The sequence below is a fragment of the Rattus norvegicus genome, chromosome 13, assembly GCF_021556685.1.
Source record: "Rattus norvegicus strain SHRSP/BbbUtx chromosome 13, alternate assembly SHRSP_T2T, whole genome shotgun sequence".
NCBI lineage: Eukaryota > Metazoa > Chordata > Mammalia > Rodentia > Muridae > Rattus > Rattus norvegicus.
The window spans coordinates 48,590,009-48,608,490 of NC_141546.1; the positions used below are offsets into that span (position 1 = coordinate 48,590,009).

General features: G+C 42.5%; 1 protein-coding gene across 1 annotated transcript in view; it reads left to right on the plus strand.

The window, feature by feature from the left end:
* Kdm5b (lysine demethylase 5B) overlaps positions 1-18,482 on the plus strand; it is a 70,681-nt gene that overhangs the window by 16,103 nt on the left and 36,096 nt on the right. Inside the window, 3 exon segments of the mRNA NM_001107177.1 lie at positions 10,956-11,033; positions 13,520-13,642; positions 14,283-14,453. Of these exon segments, the coding sequence (NP_001100647.1) occupies positions 10,956-11,033; positions 13,520-13,642; positions 14,283-14,453 (372 nt within the window).

Here is an 18,482-nt window from a genome sequence, read left to right on the forward strand (position 1 = left end):
AATAAATGAATAAATCTTAAAAAAAAATGTGCCACCTTTTAAAAAAATTCCTGTACACAAAGTTGTTCTCCTTAAGGCAGAGTTCACGGGGTCACCATTGGACGGGAGGAAGACAGGATTTTATAAAGCTCAGGGGTAAGGGGTGTCCGAATGGGGGATTTGGCAGGCAAACAGGTTACAGGAGCAGACATCAGTGTAACAAGTAAGTTCTCACCACCTCTGAACAAAGACATTGGCACAGTAGGCATACCTAGGCGGTCATAACAAGGTGGTCGCAGAACCTGTGAAACAAAGGAAGGGTTTCAAGATAGTTCTGAACAGCTGTTTGAAACGAAGGCATGATGGCTGTTCTTGGAACAGGCAGTAGTTAAGGCTACATACAGGTGGGGATAGCTCAATCCTTGAGAAACAGGTTTAACCATAAACAGGTATTAGCCTAGTTTGTCTTTAAGATGGCTTTTAACTTTTGAAATGGAGGCAGGCTGCTTCTTCAAAGAACAACTATTAGGAGTCAGTGTTGACATGGGTCTCTCTCAGTTTTTCTCTGCAGTGTATATTCCAGGGTAGCTCACCTGACAATGGGGCAAAATTCCCGTCTCCTCCCTTCTCTCTGCAGGGATGCTGAGATCACAAATATGCACCAGCTCCTCCAGCTTTGAGTGGGCTCCTTGAATTGTGTTTATGTCCTTAGGTTTGCATAGCGTGCACATTTACCATCTCCCCTAAATGTTCTTTGAAATAAGTTGTTCAAAACTGAAGGCTTTGGGCCAGCATAGTTGCTCAGTGAATAAGGTTGTCTGTCACCAAGCCTTGCAATTTGAGTTCAATTCCCAGAACCCAAACAATGGAAGGAGAGAATGAAATCCTGCCGATCATTCCCTGAGTGGTCAGGAAAAACAGGATGGCGGCTCACTGTATGTAATCCTCGCACTCGAGAGGCCAAGGGTCGAGCACTGTGCGTTCAGGCTCAGCCTGGGCTTAGTATTGAGACTGAAAGCAAAGCAGGGAAGTTGGCGTTCCTGGGCTTCCGCTGTTATTAATTTGTACATTGTAGTTTGCACTGCTGAAGATTGAACTCAAGGTCTCTTGAATGCATGGTAAGCTACACTCGCCCATATTTGAATTACTTTTTTTTTTTTTAAGAGACAGTGCTCAAATTGGCCTTGAAGTGTTGGGATTATGGACATGTGCCACTCTTCCTAGTTTTACTTTTTTTTAAAATAACTTTATTTTGTTTTGAGTGTTTTGCTTGTGTTTGTCTGTGCACTATAATAAGCATACCTGTTGTCTACCGAGTTCAGAAAAGGGAGTCCTATTTCCTGGAACTGGAACTGCATATGGTTGTAAGCTACCCTTGAGTGGTGGGAACAGAACTTTGGTCCTCTGCTCTTAGCCACCAAGTCTTCTTTCCTTCCAGCCTCCTGAGTTCTAATTGGAGTAAAGCTTTTGTCTCTTGGAATTTATTTTGAGAAAGAGACTTACCTGTAGCCTAGGCTATCTATCCTTTTGCCTTGGGCTTTTAATTGTTGGACTAACAGTACTACCACACCAAGGTGGGATGATGATGATGATAGTGTTATACTATTTATTATTATTATTATTATTATTATTATTATTATTGTGTGTGTGTGTGTGTGCACATTCTCACATTACATTACTTATCCTGGGGCACTGACATTGTGTCAGTGTTGATCAGAAACAACTTCCACTGTAAGATTTCAGATAATCAGGCTTTAATAGCAAGAACTTTTATGTGCCGAACCATCTCACTGGCTCTGGAATTTATCTTCCTCCTGAGACAGGGATTCACTATATAACTCTGTAGCTCGCTCTGTAGACCTCACTGGCCTCCAACTCCACTTGTCTCTACCTCCCAAGTGCGGAGATTGGTGTTCGCCACCACACTTGACTGGAATTTGTTAGTCACTTCTTTATTCAGTTACACTTTATTCAGTCCTGGCATCAAACTGGCGAGTCCTGCTGTGGGTGCCAGCACCCCAGAGGAGGGAATCCCCTCCCCTCAGCTACGAGACGAGTTCTCCAAAGACCACAGACAGTGACATCTCTTCATTCCTGTTAGTTACTTTTAATTCAACTGTTGAAAGTCTACAAATGAAATGGGATCTGATAGTGCTCATCTGTAATGCTAGAACTTAAAAAGACAGAAGCAGGAAGATGCCAGGCTACATAGAAGATCCAGTTTCACAAAACAACACAAGATTGCATCACAAAAAAAAAGTGTGGCGGGTACACTGTATGTACGTGTACAGGCCCACATGACAGCAGAGATGGGAGCTGGATGGAGTGTCTTCCTCTACTGCTTTCTCCTTATGACCCTAGACATGTCTTTCACTGAGCAAGAAGAGCTGGCTTTTTTAGCTAGGCTGGCTTGCCAGGGAGCTCTGGTGATCTGCCCATTTTCATCCTGTCTATTTCATGCCTGACAATTTCAAGTGCATGCTGGCTTTTCAAACCCAGGTTTTTTTTTCAGAGGGAGCATTCTGACTCATTGGGTCATCTGCTGAGTCCCTTCATCTATCTTTTGCTTCTATGAAGCAAAACAAAGTGTTTCTAATCAATCCGTAAAGAGCAAATAATATATATTTGCTTACAGTCCTTGGGGGGCAGAAGCAGTTGGGTCTCTGAGTTCAAGGCAATCCTGTTCTACATAACGATATACACAGTGAGACTGGAGAAGAGACAAGACAATAAACATGATATTATATACTGGATGGGATGCTGGAACACAAAAGGGATCGTAGTTTTAAAAAATACATGAATAAAGGATCAAGTGTGAGATTTAATGTGGTATACTAATCCAAGATATTAGAACTAGTTTGACATAAAACTTCTAAAAAGCCTATTAAAGATGATTTTAATTGTTACGTTTTGCACTCCTCTGACACCAATTGAAGAGCTCTCAAAAGGATAAGAATAGCCGGGAAGTATAGCTCTGTGATTCAGCACTGTGGTACACATCTTAAGGTCCAGGGCCTGATAACTAGCACCACTATTAAAAGGTATATAAGGGTGGGTGTTAGAGAGGTAATTTAAGCTGTAAAGGGCACTGGCTGTTCAATACAACGGAGGCCCTTGAACAGCAGTTGCCACCAGGCATTGTATGTGTGCATTGGTTCCTACTGGAGCTGAAGTTATGAATGACTGTGAGCCACCTGATGTATGGGTAATGGGATCTGAACTCAGGTCCCCTGTAAGAGCAATAGGTGCTGGTCATCTCCTGAGCCCCTTATATTACCTTTATTCTTCATTTACTTTGTCTACGTGTGTACACATGTGCCACTGCAGAGGTGGGGGTCAGGACTATTTTCCAGAGTAGTACTCTCCTTGCACTGGGTGGGTCCTGGGATTGAGCTTACATCTGACAGGCTTGGTTGGTAGCAAGTGCTCTTGCCCACTGAGTGGTCTCACTTGTCCTAATCACTGAGGAAGCACCTAAGTTGTCTGCTGTGTGTGCTCCTTAAGTCCTTATGGTAATTTGTGTCACCCTCAGCTGAAAAGGATTGCCAATCTAGCTTAAAATACTCCCTAAAACAGATTTCCTTAGATCGTAGCAATTTTGCATTGAAGTTTTGTGTTAATTTTTAAAACCTGTAAACTGTAAGAATATGGGTTTAGGCATCTGCTCTTCCATCTACTGGCATTGGATTGTGACCCCGTGAATACATAGTTCTGATTATGAAAATAGACTAATCCAATAATGCCCATAATCTTGATGACAGAGTTTCATAGAGTGCGTGTAATTAGAAAAATGTTTTGGTCCTTACTTAGTTAATGTTACTTTTTGTACTGTTAGCAAACTGATAAAAAATAGGCTCTTTTTTTGATAAGTTTTAAAATCGTTATCATCATCAACAACAACTTTTTGAGTCAAGTCTTCTCTGTAACAGCCTGGCTGTTCTGGAACTCAGCTCTCTCTGTAGACCGTCCTGGCCTTGAACTCAGATCTGCTTGCCTCTGCCCCCTTGAGCGCTAGGATTAAGGATGGGAGCCACTAGTAGCTGGGCAAATGTTCTTATACACTGTGCTGGTCATGTTCTTCCTCCTAACTTACCAGATCCTCTCCACCTCCCTCCACCTAACTTGATGATCTTTCTGTTTTCTCTCTCCCTCAAAAAACAAAAATGAAAATCAGAGTTAAAAAAAAAAAATCCCAAGTAAAACAACCCCCCCGCCCCAATAAAACCAAAACCTAGTCCCCAAGTACCCACCAAAGAATCATGGATTCTGTTTTCTGTTGGCCAACTAACTACTCTTGGGCATGGGGTTGGCCTTGGAATGTGGTTGGTAAACTCAGTGACCCTAAATTGCAGAAAATAGGTTTTCTCTTTCCAAGCAGGTATCAATTGCAAATAGCTCTTTGGGTTAGGGGCCACTTTTGTTCCTCTTCCCCAGGTCTCAGTGCTGGAATCTTGTCTGTTTTGCTGTGGTGCAGATCTAGTGTGTGCTGTCAGCCTTTGAGCTCTTCTGTGTAGCAGCCTGCTGTGTTTGGAAGGAGCTGTTTCCCTGGAGTCCTCCTCCACTTCTGGCTCTTGGAATCTTTCCCTTTCATTCTTTACAGATCTCTCGTGGGGAGGGGCTTCAGACATTCCTTTTCAGACTTACATAAGTGCTCCAGATCCTCTTGCTCTGCGGTCATCCAGCTGCCCGTCTCTGTTAATCACTGCCTACTGCAAGGAGCTTCTCGGAGTTGGGCCAATGGCCTCTCCGTGCGTCTGGCAGGAGTCAGAAGGAAGGATGGAGATGTGCTAGAAGAAAGGAACTAGGAGAACCCTGGGTCTGCACCAGCATGCCTAGGAGTAGGGCATGGATGTGGGCTCAGAGGTGGGCTTCTCAGGAAACACTGTCTAGCTTCTTCTGAGCATATTTTCTCATTTGGCTAATTAATAGACCTCAAAATGATGATAGACTTTCTGTAATTAGAAACTTTTTTTTTTAGATGTACTTATTTATTCTATATAAGAACATTGTAGCTGTCTCAGACACACCAGAAGAGGACATCAGATCTCATTACAGATAGTTGTGAGCCACCATGTGGTTGCTGGGATTTGAACTCAGGACCTCTGGAAGAGCAGTCAGTGCTCTTAACCACTGAGCCATCTCTCCTGCCCTAGAAACATTTAATATGTTAAATATATGGATACTAATAGTTGGTTATCTATGAAGGAAATTTTTATGGCATTTAAGAAGACTGTGAAGCAAAAAAAAAAAAAAAAAAAAAAAGAAGACTGTGAAGCATTGTTTGAACATTGTTAGCCCTCATGGGCTAACTTTTGCTTTTGAACCATTGTGGTTAAAACTGATTGTTGCTGGGCTGGAGAGATGGCTCAGCGGTTAAGATCACTGACTGCTCTTCCAGAGGTCCTGAGTTCAATTCCAGGCAACCACGTGGTGGCTCACAACCATCTGTAATGGGATCTGATGCCCTCTTCTGGTGTGTCTCTCTTCTGAAGACAGCAACAATGTATACATAAAATAAATAAGTAACTTTTTAAAAAAAACTAATTGTTGCTAAATTAGTGCTGGGATTAAGGAAGATGTTTGCTTCTTCTCAGTCCTCTTAGGGCTTGGGTCTTCAGCTGTTTGTTTTCCCAAGGAACACATTTCTGACTGCTAAGGAAAATTATGGAGCCTTTTAATAATGCAATTCTCATAATTTCTGTTTTGAAAGAGTTAAAACTTTCGTCGGGTAGTGGTGGTGCATGCTTTTAATCCCAGCACTCCAAGATGCAGGCAGAGGTAGGTGGATCTGTTAGTTTAAGGCCAACCTGGTCTACAGAGTTCCAGGAACTCAGGGCTACACAGGAAAACTTGTCTCAAACTAACCAACCAGCCAGCCAGTCAGCTAGCCAAACAACCAACCAGCCAAACAACCAACCAACCAACCAGCCGAACAGCCAGACAAGCAAAAATTTTTTTTTTCTTTTCTGAGCTGGGGACCGAACCCAGGGCCTTGCACTTGCTAGGCAAGCGCTCTACCGCTGAGCTAAATCCCCAACCCCCAAGCAAAACTTTTAAAAGCAAAGGAAATGAAAATAAATCCAGCAGGAAATTTATGTAGAACTGCTTTATAGTCTATAACTTGTTCATTTCACCTTTTTTTTTTTTTTTTTTGAGATGGAGTGGTCATGTTTTGTTTCCCTGCCAGGTCTAGTACTCATTATGTGTAGTCTAGCCTGGCCTCAAACTCACAAGACATCCTCCAGCTTCAGCCTCCCAAGTGCTGGTACGCTGTGTCCTGTACCTGGCTTCCTGTAAGTAAGCGTCTATTACTCACACTTGCAATGGGAGCTCTATATTCTGTGAAGAGTGATTCGTGGTCCACATTATTGGTAGGGGATAAAAATTTCACCTTTTTGGTTAGATTACCTAGACTTGGCCCTATGTCTTAGTTCTCTTGATAGTTGGGTACCCAAATGGGGCGTGGTTTAAACATTAGGTCAGGAGTGGCAGTGCATGCCTGAACGGCAGCAGGCAGGAAGACCTGACTTAAGGCCACCCTGCTCTGTGTCCATAGCTTTCCAGGTCAGCCAGGGCCCCAGAGTAAGAATCTGCTTCAAAACAATAACCATAAACACGACCAGCCAACCAACAGCCACAGACACTTTGAAGAGCCTTTTTATTATGTCGTACTTTGAAGTATATTTTTATTTATGACTGTTGTAAGAGGACAACTTTTGGAGTTTTGTTTTGTTTTTTTTTTAAGATTAAATGAAAACAAAACAAATGTGTGTGGGGGCCTGTGTACGTGGTGTTGGTGCTGACAGAAGAGGCAGTCTACTCCCCTGGAGCTGTAGTTACAGATGTGAACTGCTGTGTGGGTGCTGGGAATTGAACTCAGATATTCTGCAGGAGTGGCAAGCAGCTTTAACCACTGAGCTTCCCTTTAACCCTTTCTTTCCACCGTGGCTCTAGGGCTTGAACTCAGCTTATCAGGCCATTTTTAGAATTTATTTTATTTGAATCTGCATAACTAAGCAACTAAGCACACATAATTTATGCTTATGGAACTTAAGTGTGTGTGTGTGTGTGTGTGTGTGTGTGTGTGTGTGTGTGTGTGTGTGTGCGCGCGCGCGCGCGCACAGGTGAGTGCAGGTATGTACTCCTGTACTGCTGTGGAAGTCAGAGGATAACGTGGAGAGTCAGTGCTTTTCCTTCTATGGTACCCAGGAACTAAACTCAGGTGTTTGTGAGGCTTGTGACAAATGCTTTTACCTACTAAGCCATCTCTGGGCCACATAAAAAACTTTTATATGCTTTTATGAACATAATCTCCTCACTCCTTCCCCAACATTTCTTGTAGCAGAGGCTGGCCTTGCACTATCCTGATTGATCCACCTCTGTTTCCTGTGTGGCACAGGAGTGTAGTGCCGTGCCCGCATGACATATCTACGTCTTTTAGGATATGCAGGCATGTAAAGAAGAGGTCAGCCAGGGAATAACCTGGCTATTATTTCTTAGTGTATAAAAGTTTGGGACACGGGGCTGGGGATTTAGCTCAGTGGTAGAGCGCTTACCTAGGAAGCTCAAGGCCCTGGGTTCGGTCCCCAGCTCCGAAAAAAAGAACCAAAAAAAAAAAAAAAAAAAAAAAAAAGTTTGGGACACAAGAGCAGTAGAGCTGACTGACTCAGCAGGCAGAGAGAGGCACTAGCTGCTAGGCTTGGTCACTTGAACGCCACTCTCAGGACCCACATGGTGGAAGGAGAGAGGTGACTCCCTAAAATTGTCTTAACTTTTCTGATAGCTATATTTTATGTTTTGATTAACTGTTACCTCCTTTCCTTATTCCCTTTCCCCTCCCTCCCTTCCTCCTGTATGTGTTCCCCTCCTCATCACTTAACTGGGGTTGAACCTGGAACCTCAGGCAAGTGTTGTACCTCTGAGCCATATACCCAGCCCTAGTTTTTTATGAAAGCCAATAGCTTTTGTAAAGTATAAGAGAGCAAAGCTCTGAACAAGTCTTCCTTTTACCGTGGCACAGGGCATTAAGAAGGGATGTGGTTTTTTTTCCTATGACATCTTGTTGAGTATAATTTAACACATCAATATCTTCAGATATTGATCTAAACATAAACTTTAATCTTTTTGATTCTATGGAGTATTTTCCGTGACACCCCCCCGCCCCCCGCAGACAGAATCTTGCTATGTAGTTCCCAGGCTAGCCTTCGCTAAAGACGACCTTGAACTTCTTCTGATCCACTCTGTACTTCCCCATTGCTGGGGTTACAGGTGTCCTCACCACGCCTGTTTCATTTGCGTGCAGTGTGTGCATGGACTTGCCTGTGTTGTGTGCTTGCTGGTGCAGACTTGTCTGGAGACAGGTTTGCACTGAGGTGACTTCTGGGATCTGCCTGTCGTCACTGGGGTTACAATTGTGGGTAACTGCTGCACAGCCGTGGTTTTTGTTTTTGTTTTAATTTATTCACTTTACATTCTGATCGATGCCTCTTCCTCCTGTCCCCCTCCCCCATACACACAGTCTCTCCCATTTCCTCTTCTTTGAGGGTGGGCTCTCTGGGTATCACCCTACGCTTGCACATCAAGTCTGCAGGAAGAGTCTTGGGAGGGAAAGGATGTAAGGCAGCTCAGTTAGGGGACCGGGATCCATAGACATTCAACAGATTTAGGAACGGCCTCTACTCCAGTTGTTGGGATCTCTGAGCTGTGCATCTGTAGGCCCCATGTATGTTCTTTGGTTGATCTTCCCTAAGAGGACTCCCCAAGGGTCTCCAGCTTTTTTTTTTCTTTTCTTTTTTTGGTTCTTTTTTTTTTTTTCCGGAGCTGGGGACCGAACCCAGGGCCTTGCGCTTCCTAGGCAAGCGCTCTACCACTGAGCTAAATCCCCAGCCCCGTGGGTCTCCAGCTTTTGACTGGGCCCCCAAGGGTCCAGATTAGTCTACTCTGGTTTTCCTGTGGAGTTCCTATCCCTTCCATGTCCCTCAGTCTTCCCCCTCCTTTCTCCCAATGGTTGGCTGTGGGTTTCTGCATCTCTTTCCCCAGCTGGCAGGTGGAGCGTCTCAGAGGACAGCCATGCTAAGCTCCTGTCTGCAAGTATAGCAGAATAACATTAGTGTCGGGGATTGGTGCTTGCCCATGGGATGGGTCTCAAGTTGTGCCAGTCAGTGGTTGACCATTCTCTTAATCTCTGCTCTTTTGTCCCTGTACGTATTGTTGGCAGGATAATTTTGAGTCAAAGGTTTTGTGGGTGAGTTGGTGTCCTTATATCCATTGGGAGTCCTGTCTGGCTACAGGAGGTGGCCACATCTGTCTGCATATCCCTTACTGCTATGAATCTCAGCTAGAGTCACCCTCACTAGACTCCTGGAGCCTCCCCCATCCCAGGTCTCTAGCATGTCATTAAGATTCTCCCCTCACCCCAGCTACCAATCAGCTCTTGATCAGCTCTTCCAGCCCCCTGGCCCTCTCCCTGTCTCTCCCTACACCTTCTAAGTGAGAGTCAAGCATACTCACTTGGGCCTGCCTTGTCTAGCTTCTTTGGATCTGTGGGGTGTATCATGGGTATCCTGTACTTTATGGCTAACATTCACTTATCAGTGAGTACATACCATGCCTGTCCTTTGGGCCTGTGTGTCCAGCTTTTATTGGGTTCTGGGTATCTGAACTCAGGTCCTCATACTTGGACAGTAAGCACTTTGCAGGGAACTACTTCCCAGCTGCTCCAGCCCAGTCCCGTGTGTGTGTGTGTGTGTGTGTGTGTGTGTGTGTGTGTGTGTGTGAGACAGTTTAGTCTTCATTGTCAAACTGAAAATCACTGGTGTGATAGAACTCTAGGCACGCCTGGGGGTGGGTTATCTTACATTAATTGTGGAAAAACCCATCTTAACTCTTAACTGTGGGCAGGACCATCCCCTGTAGAGATCTTGGACTGTGTATGTGAGAAAGTGAACTGAGCAGGGGGCTGCATTGATTTCTCTCTGCAGACTGGAGCTCCTGCTGCTTTTACTCTCCTTCAGTAAGGGTCTGTTCCTCATGGATTGTGGGTGGAGTGGGGCGGGATGGGGGAGACTTCGTTCTGGGTGATGGGATCTATACTCATGATTATGCTGTAAGCGTTCTTAAAGGCTGAGTCATCTCTCTAGCACCACTTAAGGTGGTTTTTTTTTTTTTTTTCCTTTATTTTTGGTCAGAGTATTTTATTGAAGTATCAGGATGATAAGCTAGACAGGAGCAAGTACTTCGCTATCTGAGCCATATCCCCAGCTTGAATACACTTCTGAGTATGAAATTGGAGTAAAGGCTGTGAATCTTCTTGAATTAACATTCTCATAATCTAATATATTATTTTACATATTTTGGTTTGTATTTAAATCAGATAAGGAAGAAAAATTACCAGTCTTTTTTTTCTGTCAATAAAATTTTGTCTTATACCATTTGTCTCTATTTGCCAAGTTAAAGTACACAATATAAAACTTAACCCATAGTCACTGTCTAGAGCTTTCATTATCCCAAACTGAAGTCAGCAGAACAGCACTTTATTCCTTCAGTTGTACCCTTACTTTAGATATTAAAGTTGTCTTCCAGTTTGCCCCATGTTTGGGAACAGTTTACCCAAACTTTGATGGGACCTCTACACTCTGCAGCTTTCCCATGTGAAGCAGACACGGCTCCCACCGAGCCACACCCTCCCTTTTTATTTTGGACATTGTTAAAGACTGAGCAATTTTCTTACCTGTATTTCCTCATTTTGCAGCTCCTCCATGATTGCAGGATGCTGTAGAGAATAGATAGACTTTAAGAATAGAGTTAGAAATTACCGTGTTGACTCTTTTACTGCAGAATTGATCCTCATAAAAAAGCATTTTCTTTCTTCTCTTTTCTTGTTACACAAGGATATCTCTATGGCCCAGGACCCGAACTCACCACTAGCTGAGGTTTTGAACTTTCTATTGTATCTAATAGCTTTTGCTTTCCCCTAGGATTGGCAGCCACCATTCGCTTGTGATGTTGATAAACTTCATTTTACCCCGCGTATCCAGAGGCTTAATGAGCTGGAGGTAATGTTCTGTCTGCCTGTCTGTCTGTGTGGGGATGAGTTGCCACTAAGATTAGAGTCTGAGTGAGAAATAGTTTATGACCATGGCCTCCAGGCAGGCTTTTGCAAACCACATCTCAGTAAAGATACTGATGTATGTCTGTTTCCTTTTGTCTGCTAAGTAATACATGGGTGATTGCATCTTTAGAATATAATCAATGGAGGTTTTGAAAATAATTAACTTTTGAGAAGAATGCAGTAGGAAAGGTTTTATATCCCTAATTTTCTTTTATACTTAAAACTTACATTTAATTTTTAATTTTCAAAAATTTTATTTTGTCTATGGATTTCATCTGCGCCATATATTTGCCTAGTACCCTGGGAAGTGAGAAGGGGCCATCACGTTCCCTGGGACTGAGTTACAGATGGTTGTGAGCAGCCATTTCTCTTAACCCAGACTTGATTTAGAAACACACTTTACCCAATGAAGAGACTGTGGCATAATCACATGCCTTTAGAATGCACATAAAGATTTTGCTCTTTTATTTTAATTTTTTGGTCTCCAGGCTGTAGACTTTGGTTGTTTGTTTGTTTTGTTTGTTTGTTTGTTTTTTTAACTTTCTGTGCATTGGTGTTTTCCCTGCATGTATATTGAAAAACCTGAAGCTGGAGTTACTGAATTTGCAGACAGTTGTGAGCTGCCATGTGGATGCTGGGAATCAAACCTGGGTCCTCTGGAAGAGCAGCCAGTGCTCTTTAACCACCAAGCAATCTTTCTAGACTACAGAAAGTTTTAAAGTACAGGGTAGAAGGGTTAGAGAAATGGTTTAGCTGTTCTGAACATTTCTTGTTCTTGCAGAGGACCCTGTTTCATTTCCTAACCATTTATAACTCCAGTTCAAGAGAATCTTGATGGTCTTATGCCCTTCAGCCATTTGGCATGCGTGTTGTACACATACATGCAAACAAAACATTCATACACATAAAATAATAAAAATAGTACAAGCTAGAAAGTACTAGGTTTTTGATAAGAGTTTATGCCAGTGTTTTACAAATTCCTTTTTAATTTTTTTTTATTTTTGAGACATAAGTAGCCTAGGCTGGCATGAAATTTACTATATAGCCTAGTGCAGCTTCTAAACTGTAGCCATCCTCCTGCCTGCAGCCTATAAGTGCTGGAGTTACAAGTAAGAACCTTTACCTCTGTTTTATGTGGTGCTGATGATTAAATCCAAGGCTTTTATATGGTAGGGAAGTGCCTCTACCAGTTGAGCTTCATTTTAACCTATTTTCAAGTTTGCAGATGAATGTCAAGGTAGTAGATATTATCCAGGTACGGTGCCCACCTTTAATCCTAGCATGAGGAGATAGGAGGATGAGTAGAGGACAGCTGGATTGGTGTAGTGGGCCAACTGGGGCATGTAGTGAGGCCGGCCCTCCCTATCTTGGGAAAAAAAATAACTTAAAACTATTGGGATTGCCATTGGGAATTACCTGAATATGGATGGAACTTCCAAATTGTCCCCTTCAGTTGGGCATGGTGGCACACACTTTTAATTCCAGCGCTTGAAAGGCAGAGACGGGAGGATCTCTGAGTCTACTGGTGTGCCAGGACTTGGTGGGAAATAAAATGTTACTACAAGCCATTTCTGAATTTAACCAATAACATTAAATTGTCCCTGTAGTGATTTGTAGTTGAGGCATTATTGTTCAGAGCAACTCTATTTTGTATGCTTTTGCCTATTTCTGTGTTGTATGCAGAAAATATTTTGACTGAAAATGTTTTAGTAAGTCCATATAGTAAAATACAGGAATCTTTTTTTTTTTTTTTTTTTTTTTTTTTTGGTTCTTTTTTTCAGAGCTTGGGAGCGAACCCAGGGCCTTGCGCTTCCTAGGCAAGCGCTCTACCACTGAGCTAAATCCCCAACCCCAAAATACAGGAATCTTTTTTTTTTTTTTTTTTTTTAAGATTTATTTCATGTATGTGAGTACACTGTCACTGACTTCAGACACACCAGACAAGGGCATCAGATCCCATTACAGATGGTTGTGAGCCACCATGTGGTTGCTGGGAATTGAACTCAGGACCTCTGGAAGAGCAGTCAGTGTTCTTAACCGCTGAGCCATCTCTCCAGCCCAAAATACAGGAATCTTAAGCAGTGTTAAGTGACAATGGTATTTTCCACGAACAGCACCTACGTTTAATATACGACTTAGACAAGCCAACACTCTTGTACTTAATAATTTAATAAGTAGAATACTTTAATAAGTAGAAGTTAGTTTTGTTCTTAGTCTTAAGAGTCTTAAGAATGAAAAAAGTAACAGGTGCCTTAAAACAAAATGGCGCCAAGTGCAGTGGGGAGTGCCAGCTGTGGAAGCCACCCATTCCCTCCCGGTGGATGAACTCGTTCATGACCGAGAGCAAGCTCATCCTGCACAAACAGCAAGACCCTTGTGCCATAGGGAAAAACAGTAAGTGACGTTAAAATGCATCTCTTTGATGTCTAGGCCCAAACACGTGTAAAATTGAACTTCCTGGACCAGATTGCCAAGTATTGGGAGCTACAGGGAAGTACTCTGAAGATTCCTCATGTGGAGAGAAAGATCTTAGACTTGTTCCAGCTAAATAAGGCAAGTGCAGCTATCTTAACTTTTTATTTTCCCACAACTTTAGAAAGAAGCTACTTGTTTGAAATAGGTAAAATGAGTTTATATTTCTTTTCGTTGTTAAGCATATTGAGTATGAGAGCTTTGCCTGTGTAGTCTGTAAGCTTTATTTTATAGAAGATTTTGTTACATTTGAAATGTCTCAAAGGGACCTTCCCATTTTGGTTTAATAAGGAAGAACCTAAGGCTCAGGGAATTTGGCTCCGCTTCATTTTCCCAGATGTGATGGCGCACTTGCTGCCCTTTTGCTATTTAAATAGAGATTTTTAAGGTAGCAAGGAAGGATCAAATATGGGGGCCTTTGCCTTAATACAGATGTGATTGTTAGTCGTCGTCTTTGGGGAGTGAGAAGGGGCTTTGAGAGCAGTGAATGAATCCCAACAGACCACACCACACTGTCAAAAGAGCTGTTCTTATTTTCTACCTTAAAATCAATGTTTTCTTTGTTTTGACATAGGAAGTGAAAAACAACAAAGGAAGCAACTGTAACCAAAGTATAATGGGGTTCGTCCTTAGTTAGGTTCCTACCTAGGTGTGACGGAAGTACAAGTGAATCCCTCTAATCTTTTTCTTTCTAATTTTTATTTATTTTTGCTCTTAACAGTTAGTTGCAGAGGAAGGTGGGTTTGCAGTTGTTTGCAAGGACAGAAAATGGACCAAAATTGCCACCAAGATGGGTTTTGCTCCTGGTAAAGCAGTGGGCTCACATATCAGGGGACATTATGAGCGAATCCTCAATCCGTACAATTTGTTCCTATCTGGGGACAGCCTGAGGGTGAGTATGAGCTGCCTTCACCGTTGATTTAGTGCATATTTATTGCTACATTGTTTTTTGGGGGAATGAGATAGTTTTAATCAAGTTTATGTCCTTTTGAGGAAAAAAAAACCTAGGGCTTTGGTTTGGGGATCAGCTGTATTTAAAAGTTTGGCATCAGCATGAATAAGATTATAAAGGGAATATTTTTTAACTGTCGGATCCAGCTAAACTATGTATTTATATCACTATAGGAGTCAAGTACTTTTTTTTTTTTCTTTTTTCTTTTCCTTTTTTCGGAGCTGGAGACCGAACCTAGGGCCTTGCTAGGCAAGCACTCTACCACTGAGCTAAATCCCCAACCCCGAGTCAAGTACTTTAAATACCCTATTTAAAGCATCCCTCCCTGGCTGTCACATGAAAGTGTAACCTGGGAATTACGTGGCCTAACATTTGTCTACTAAGATTTCCAAGGACAGACTATTTAATAAAGGGGGAAGGACTTAGTGCTGCGAAGTGCCTTGCTTTCTCTCCAGCATTTCCTCTCTGCAAGCCTCTTTAGTTTTAGCCAAATGCTATAAAGCTATCCCACATTTTTAAAGGCTGTGGTAGAAAGGAGTGTCTTAATCCATTTGCATCCTTTGAGATACTCTAAATACTAGAGTAGTAAGTCCTATAACTTCATTTCTGTGCTGTGAAAGATTGATAATACAGGCCAAAACAGTTGCTATAAACTAGCAACACTGTAATGCTAAGTCCTAAATCATCATGTTTTTTTGTTTTCTTCTCTCTTTTTTTTTTTTTGGAGCTGGGAACCGAACCCAGGGCCTTGCGCTTCCTAGGTAAGCGCTCTACCACTGAGCTAAATCCCCAGCCCCTTGTTTTCTTCTCTTGATTCCTTCTTGAACTTACTTTTTAGACTAGAAGTGATACTTAAAAAGGTTTTAATATTTTTGCATATTTGCATACTGGTCGTCAAGCTGAAGCTCTCTTCTATGTTGAGAAGGGTCTTATATAAGTCAAGCACTTTACCAACAGCCTTCATCCAAATCTCTCTCCCCCTCTATAAAAATAAATGTGTGTTAATGTTTTGTGAGCCTGGCTGAGGTAATTCATTTTAGACTGTTTAGCTGTATGAGTTCTTGGGAGTTTATAGTCCATTATGGCAGGGGAGCGTGGCATCAGAAGCATGATGAGTGACAGTGGTCATGCTGTGTCTGATGTCAGGAGGCAGGGAGAACTAAACACTTATCCTACTTCTCTTGCTCTTCATGCGTTGTCCACCACCGGCCCTGGGATGGTGCTGCCCACAATTAGTGTAGCTCTTCCCACCTTAATTAGTCTAGACAATTCCTTAGGGTATGAAATGTAGCTTGTCTCCTAGGTGACTGTAAATCCTGTCAAAGGGACTTTATTAGCCATCACAGTGTGCATCCTGGGCTGCTCTTGAACAGGTGATTCCCCTGCCTCAGCCTCTCAAGTGCCGGGGATTATAGTTGGGGACCATATACTAGATTTTAATCTCTGTTTTATAGTTATACCCCATAAGCATTTAGTTGCCCTATATAGATATTCTGTGGAGATTAGAGTGAATAGGGAAAGCAAAGATCATATCTAATTTATGAATCGCAGCCTTTTAGAACTTGCAGTTGCCTAGAGAGCCAGTGTAGTTAAAAAACGAAATCAAATGAACAAACAGAAGCCCTCGGCATCAGAAGTGTTATATGTAACACTTGCAGTCTTGCATAGATAGCAAGGCCCACTCTCAAGCATGTAAAGGTGGGGTATCACGTTGAGACTTACTCTATACCGCTATATTCTGAGCACTGGTACATTTTCCTTGTAGAAAGTTTTAAAAGGGGCTGAGTGCCTACCTGCTGTGCACAGGGCTTCACAGACTAGTCATGGTGGTGCACTGGAAGCAGAGGCAGGCGGATTTAATTCAAGGGTTATTGTTGGTTACACAGTGAATTGAAGGCCAGCCTAGGCTATATGAGACTGAGCCGTGTGCAGGCATAATGGAACACGGGCTCACTCTTGCATCACCGTGGTTTTTGAATTCCCTGAAAGAGGAGCACAGCGGTCTCTGTGGGATGAGGTGATTATGATGTAATGATAATCTCTTTGCAAGGAGAGATTAAAGTCTATATTAGTAATAAGACCAGTGTGTTAGGTTTGTGTTTTGAACTATTGTTTGGAACAAAAGATAGATTTTTCTTTTATTTATTCTAAAATGTTGCTCAGATTGATTTTTGCTGAGGTCTTAGAGAGCCATGAATATAGATGGTAGAACTACTAAGACCAGTGGGGAATAGAGATGAAATCTGTGATAGAATATGCGAATTAGGTCATCACTACTTGCCTAATTCCATAGAATTTTAACCTCAAATTCACATAATTTTTTTTCACAAAGTTCATAGAGTGTATAAAAAGTATACATTTTTTTGTTTCTGGAAGACAGGATCTCATGTATCCTAGGCTAACCTCTAATTTTAATGGTGTAGCAAGGATAGTTTTTTCTGATCCTTCTGCCCTTACCTCCTGAGTACTAGGATTAGAGGTGTGGTCACCACATCCAGTTCATGGTTGCTGGAGATTGAATTTGAACCTGGGGACTCAGCCTGCTACATAAGCACTCAGCCCCACCCGGACTCCTGCCTTCTTAAAAATTCATTCACAAGAACGTTGATTGAGCTACACCCTAGTTAATTCCATGTATCCCATGCCAAGCATAAATGATGTGCCCTCCCCTGGATGGACCAGATAGTTGCATTGTGGATCCTACTTTCAAAAATGCTTCTCAAGTGGCTGGAGAGGTGGATCGGTGGTTAAGAGCACTTGATGCCCTTGCAGACTATCTGGGTTTGAAGCCCAGAACCCACAAGGTGGCTCACAACCAACTGTAGGTCCAATTCCAGGGACCCTGATGCCTCCTTCCTCTGGCTTCCTCAGACATTAGTCATGTACACAGTGCACATATTCAGGCACATAAATGCTCATCCAATACAGATTTTAACAAATCCTCCTCGGGGTTGGGGATTTAGCTCAGTGGTAGAGCGCTTGCCTAGGAAGCGCAAGGCCCTGGGTTTGGTCCCCAGCTCCGAAAAAAAAGAACCCAAAAAAAAAAAAAAAAAAAAAATCCTCCTCACTGTACTTACTGTCTTCTTAGGAAAAAAAAATGCATAACTGAGAAGTTCATGTAGCTTCAGTAATAATTTCTTATGTTATGTTTTGTCATTAAATATTGTCTTTCTGTCAGCTTAGTATGAAACTGAAAAAAGAAATGAAAAGGAGCATTCCTGATAAGAACTGTATCACTTTTCTTGTCCCTGTGACTGAACACCCGTCCTTAGTAAGCAAATTAAGGCAGGAAGGATTGATTTGGTCTCACGATGTGAGGGAGGGTACAGCCATTGTATCCTGGCTGGAAGCATGGCGGCTCATGGTAGTGAGGTGGTGTGACTGGGACCCTTCACATGGTGGACCAGGGAGCAGAGGGCAAGATTATAATGGGACAGGCCTAGAGCTCATATGGCTCACTCCTGGTCAGTGTTTTCTCCAGGTAGGCCCCAACTATTAAAGGCCATGAAACCTCCCAAACAGTGCTGCCAGTGGGGGGCCAAGTATTACAAACAGGAACCTATGGAGACATTTTCATCTCTACCATTATATAAACATTTTTCAGGTTTGAAGCAGTCTCTATGAAGTTGAATGGCCTGCAACTTACTTGTAGATCTGGTTGGCCACCTGCCTCTGCCCCACAACTGCCGGGATTAAAGGTGTGCATCACCATGCCCTGCAAAGAACTAATTTTCTGTGGAGTACTTAGTAGATTTTTCAGGGATATAAAAAAATAAATGAAAATCCTAGGTAGGTAGAGAGGTAGGTAGAGAGGTAGGTAGGAAGGGAATGAGGGAGGGGAAGGAAGACTACTTTATAGTTAGGACCTATTTTCTCAAGTTAGGGTACTTTTGATTACGACTACTAGTCATGTTAGAATCGGCAGGATTTATGAAGTAATTCATTTTGATTTAGATGTTTGAGACACTA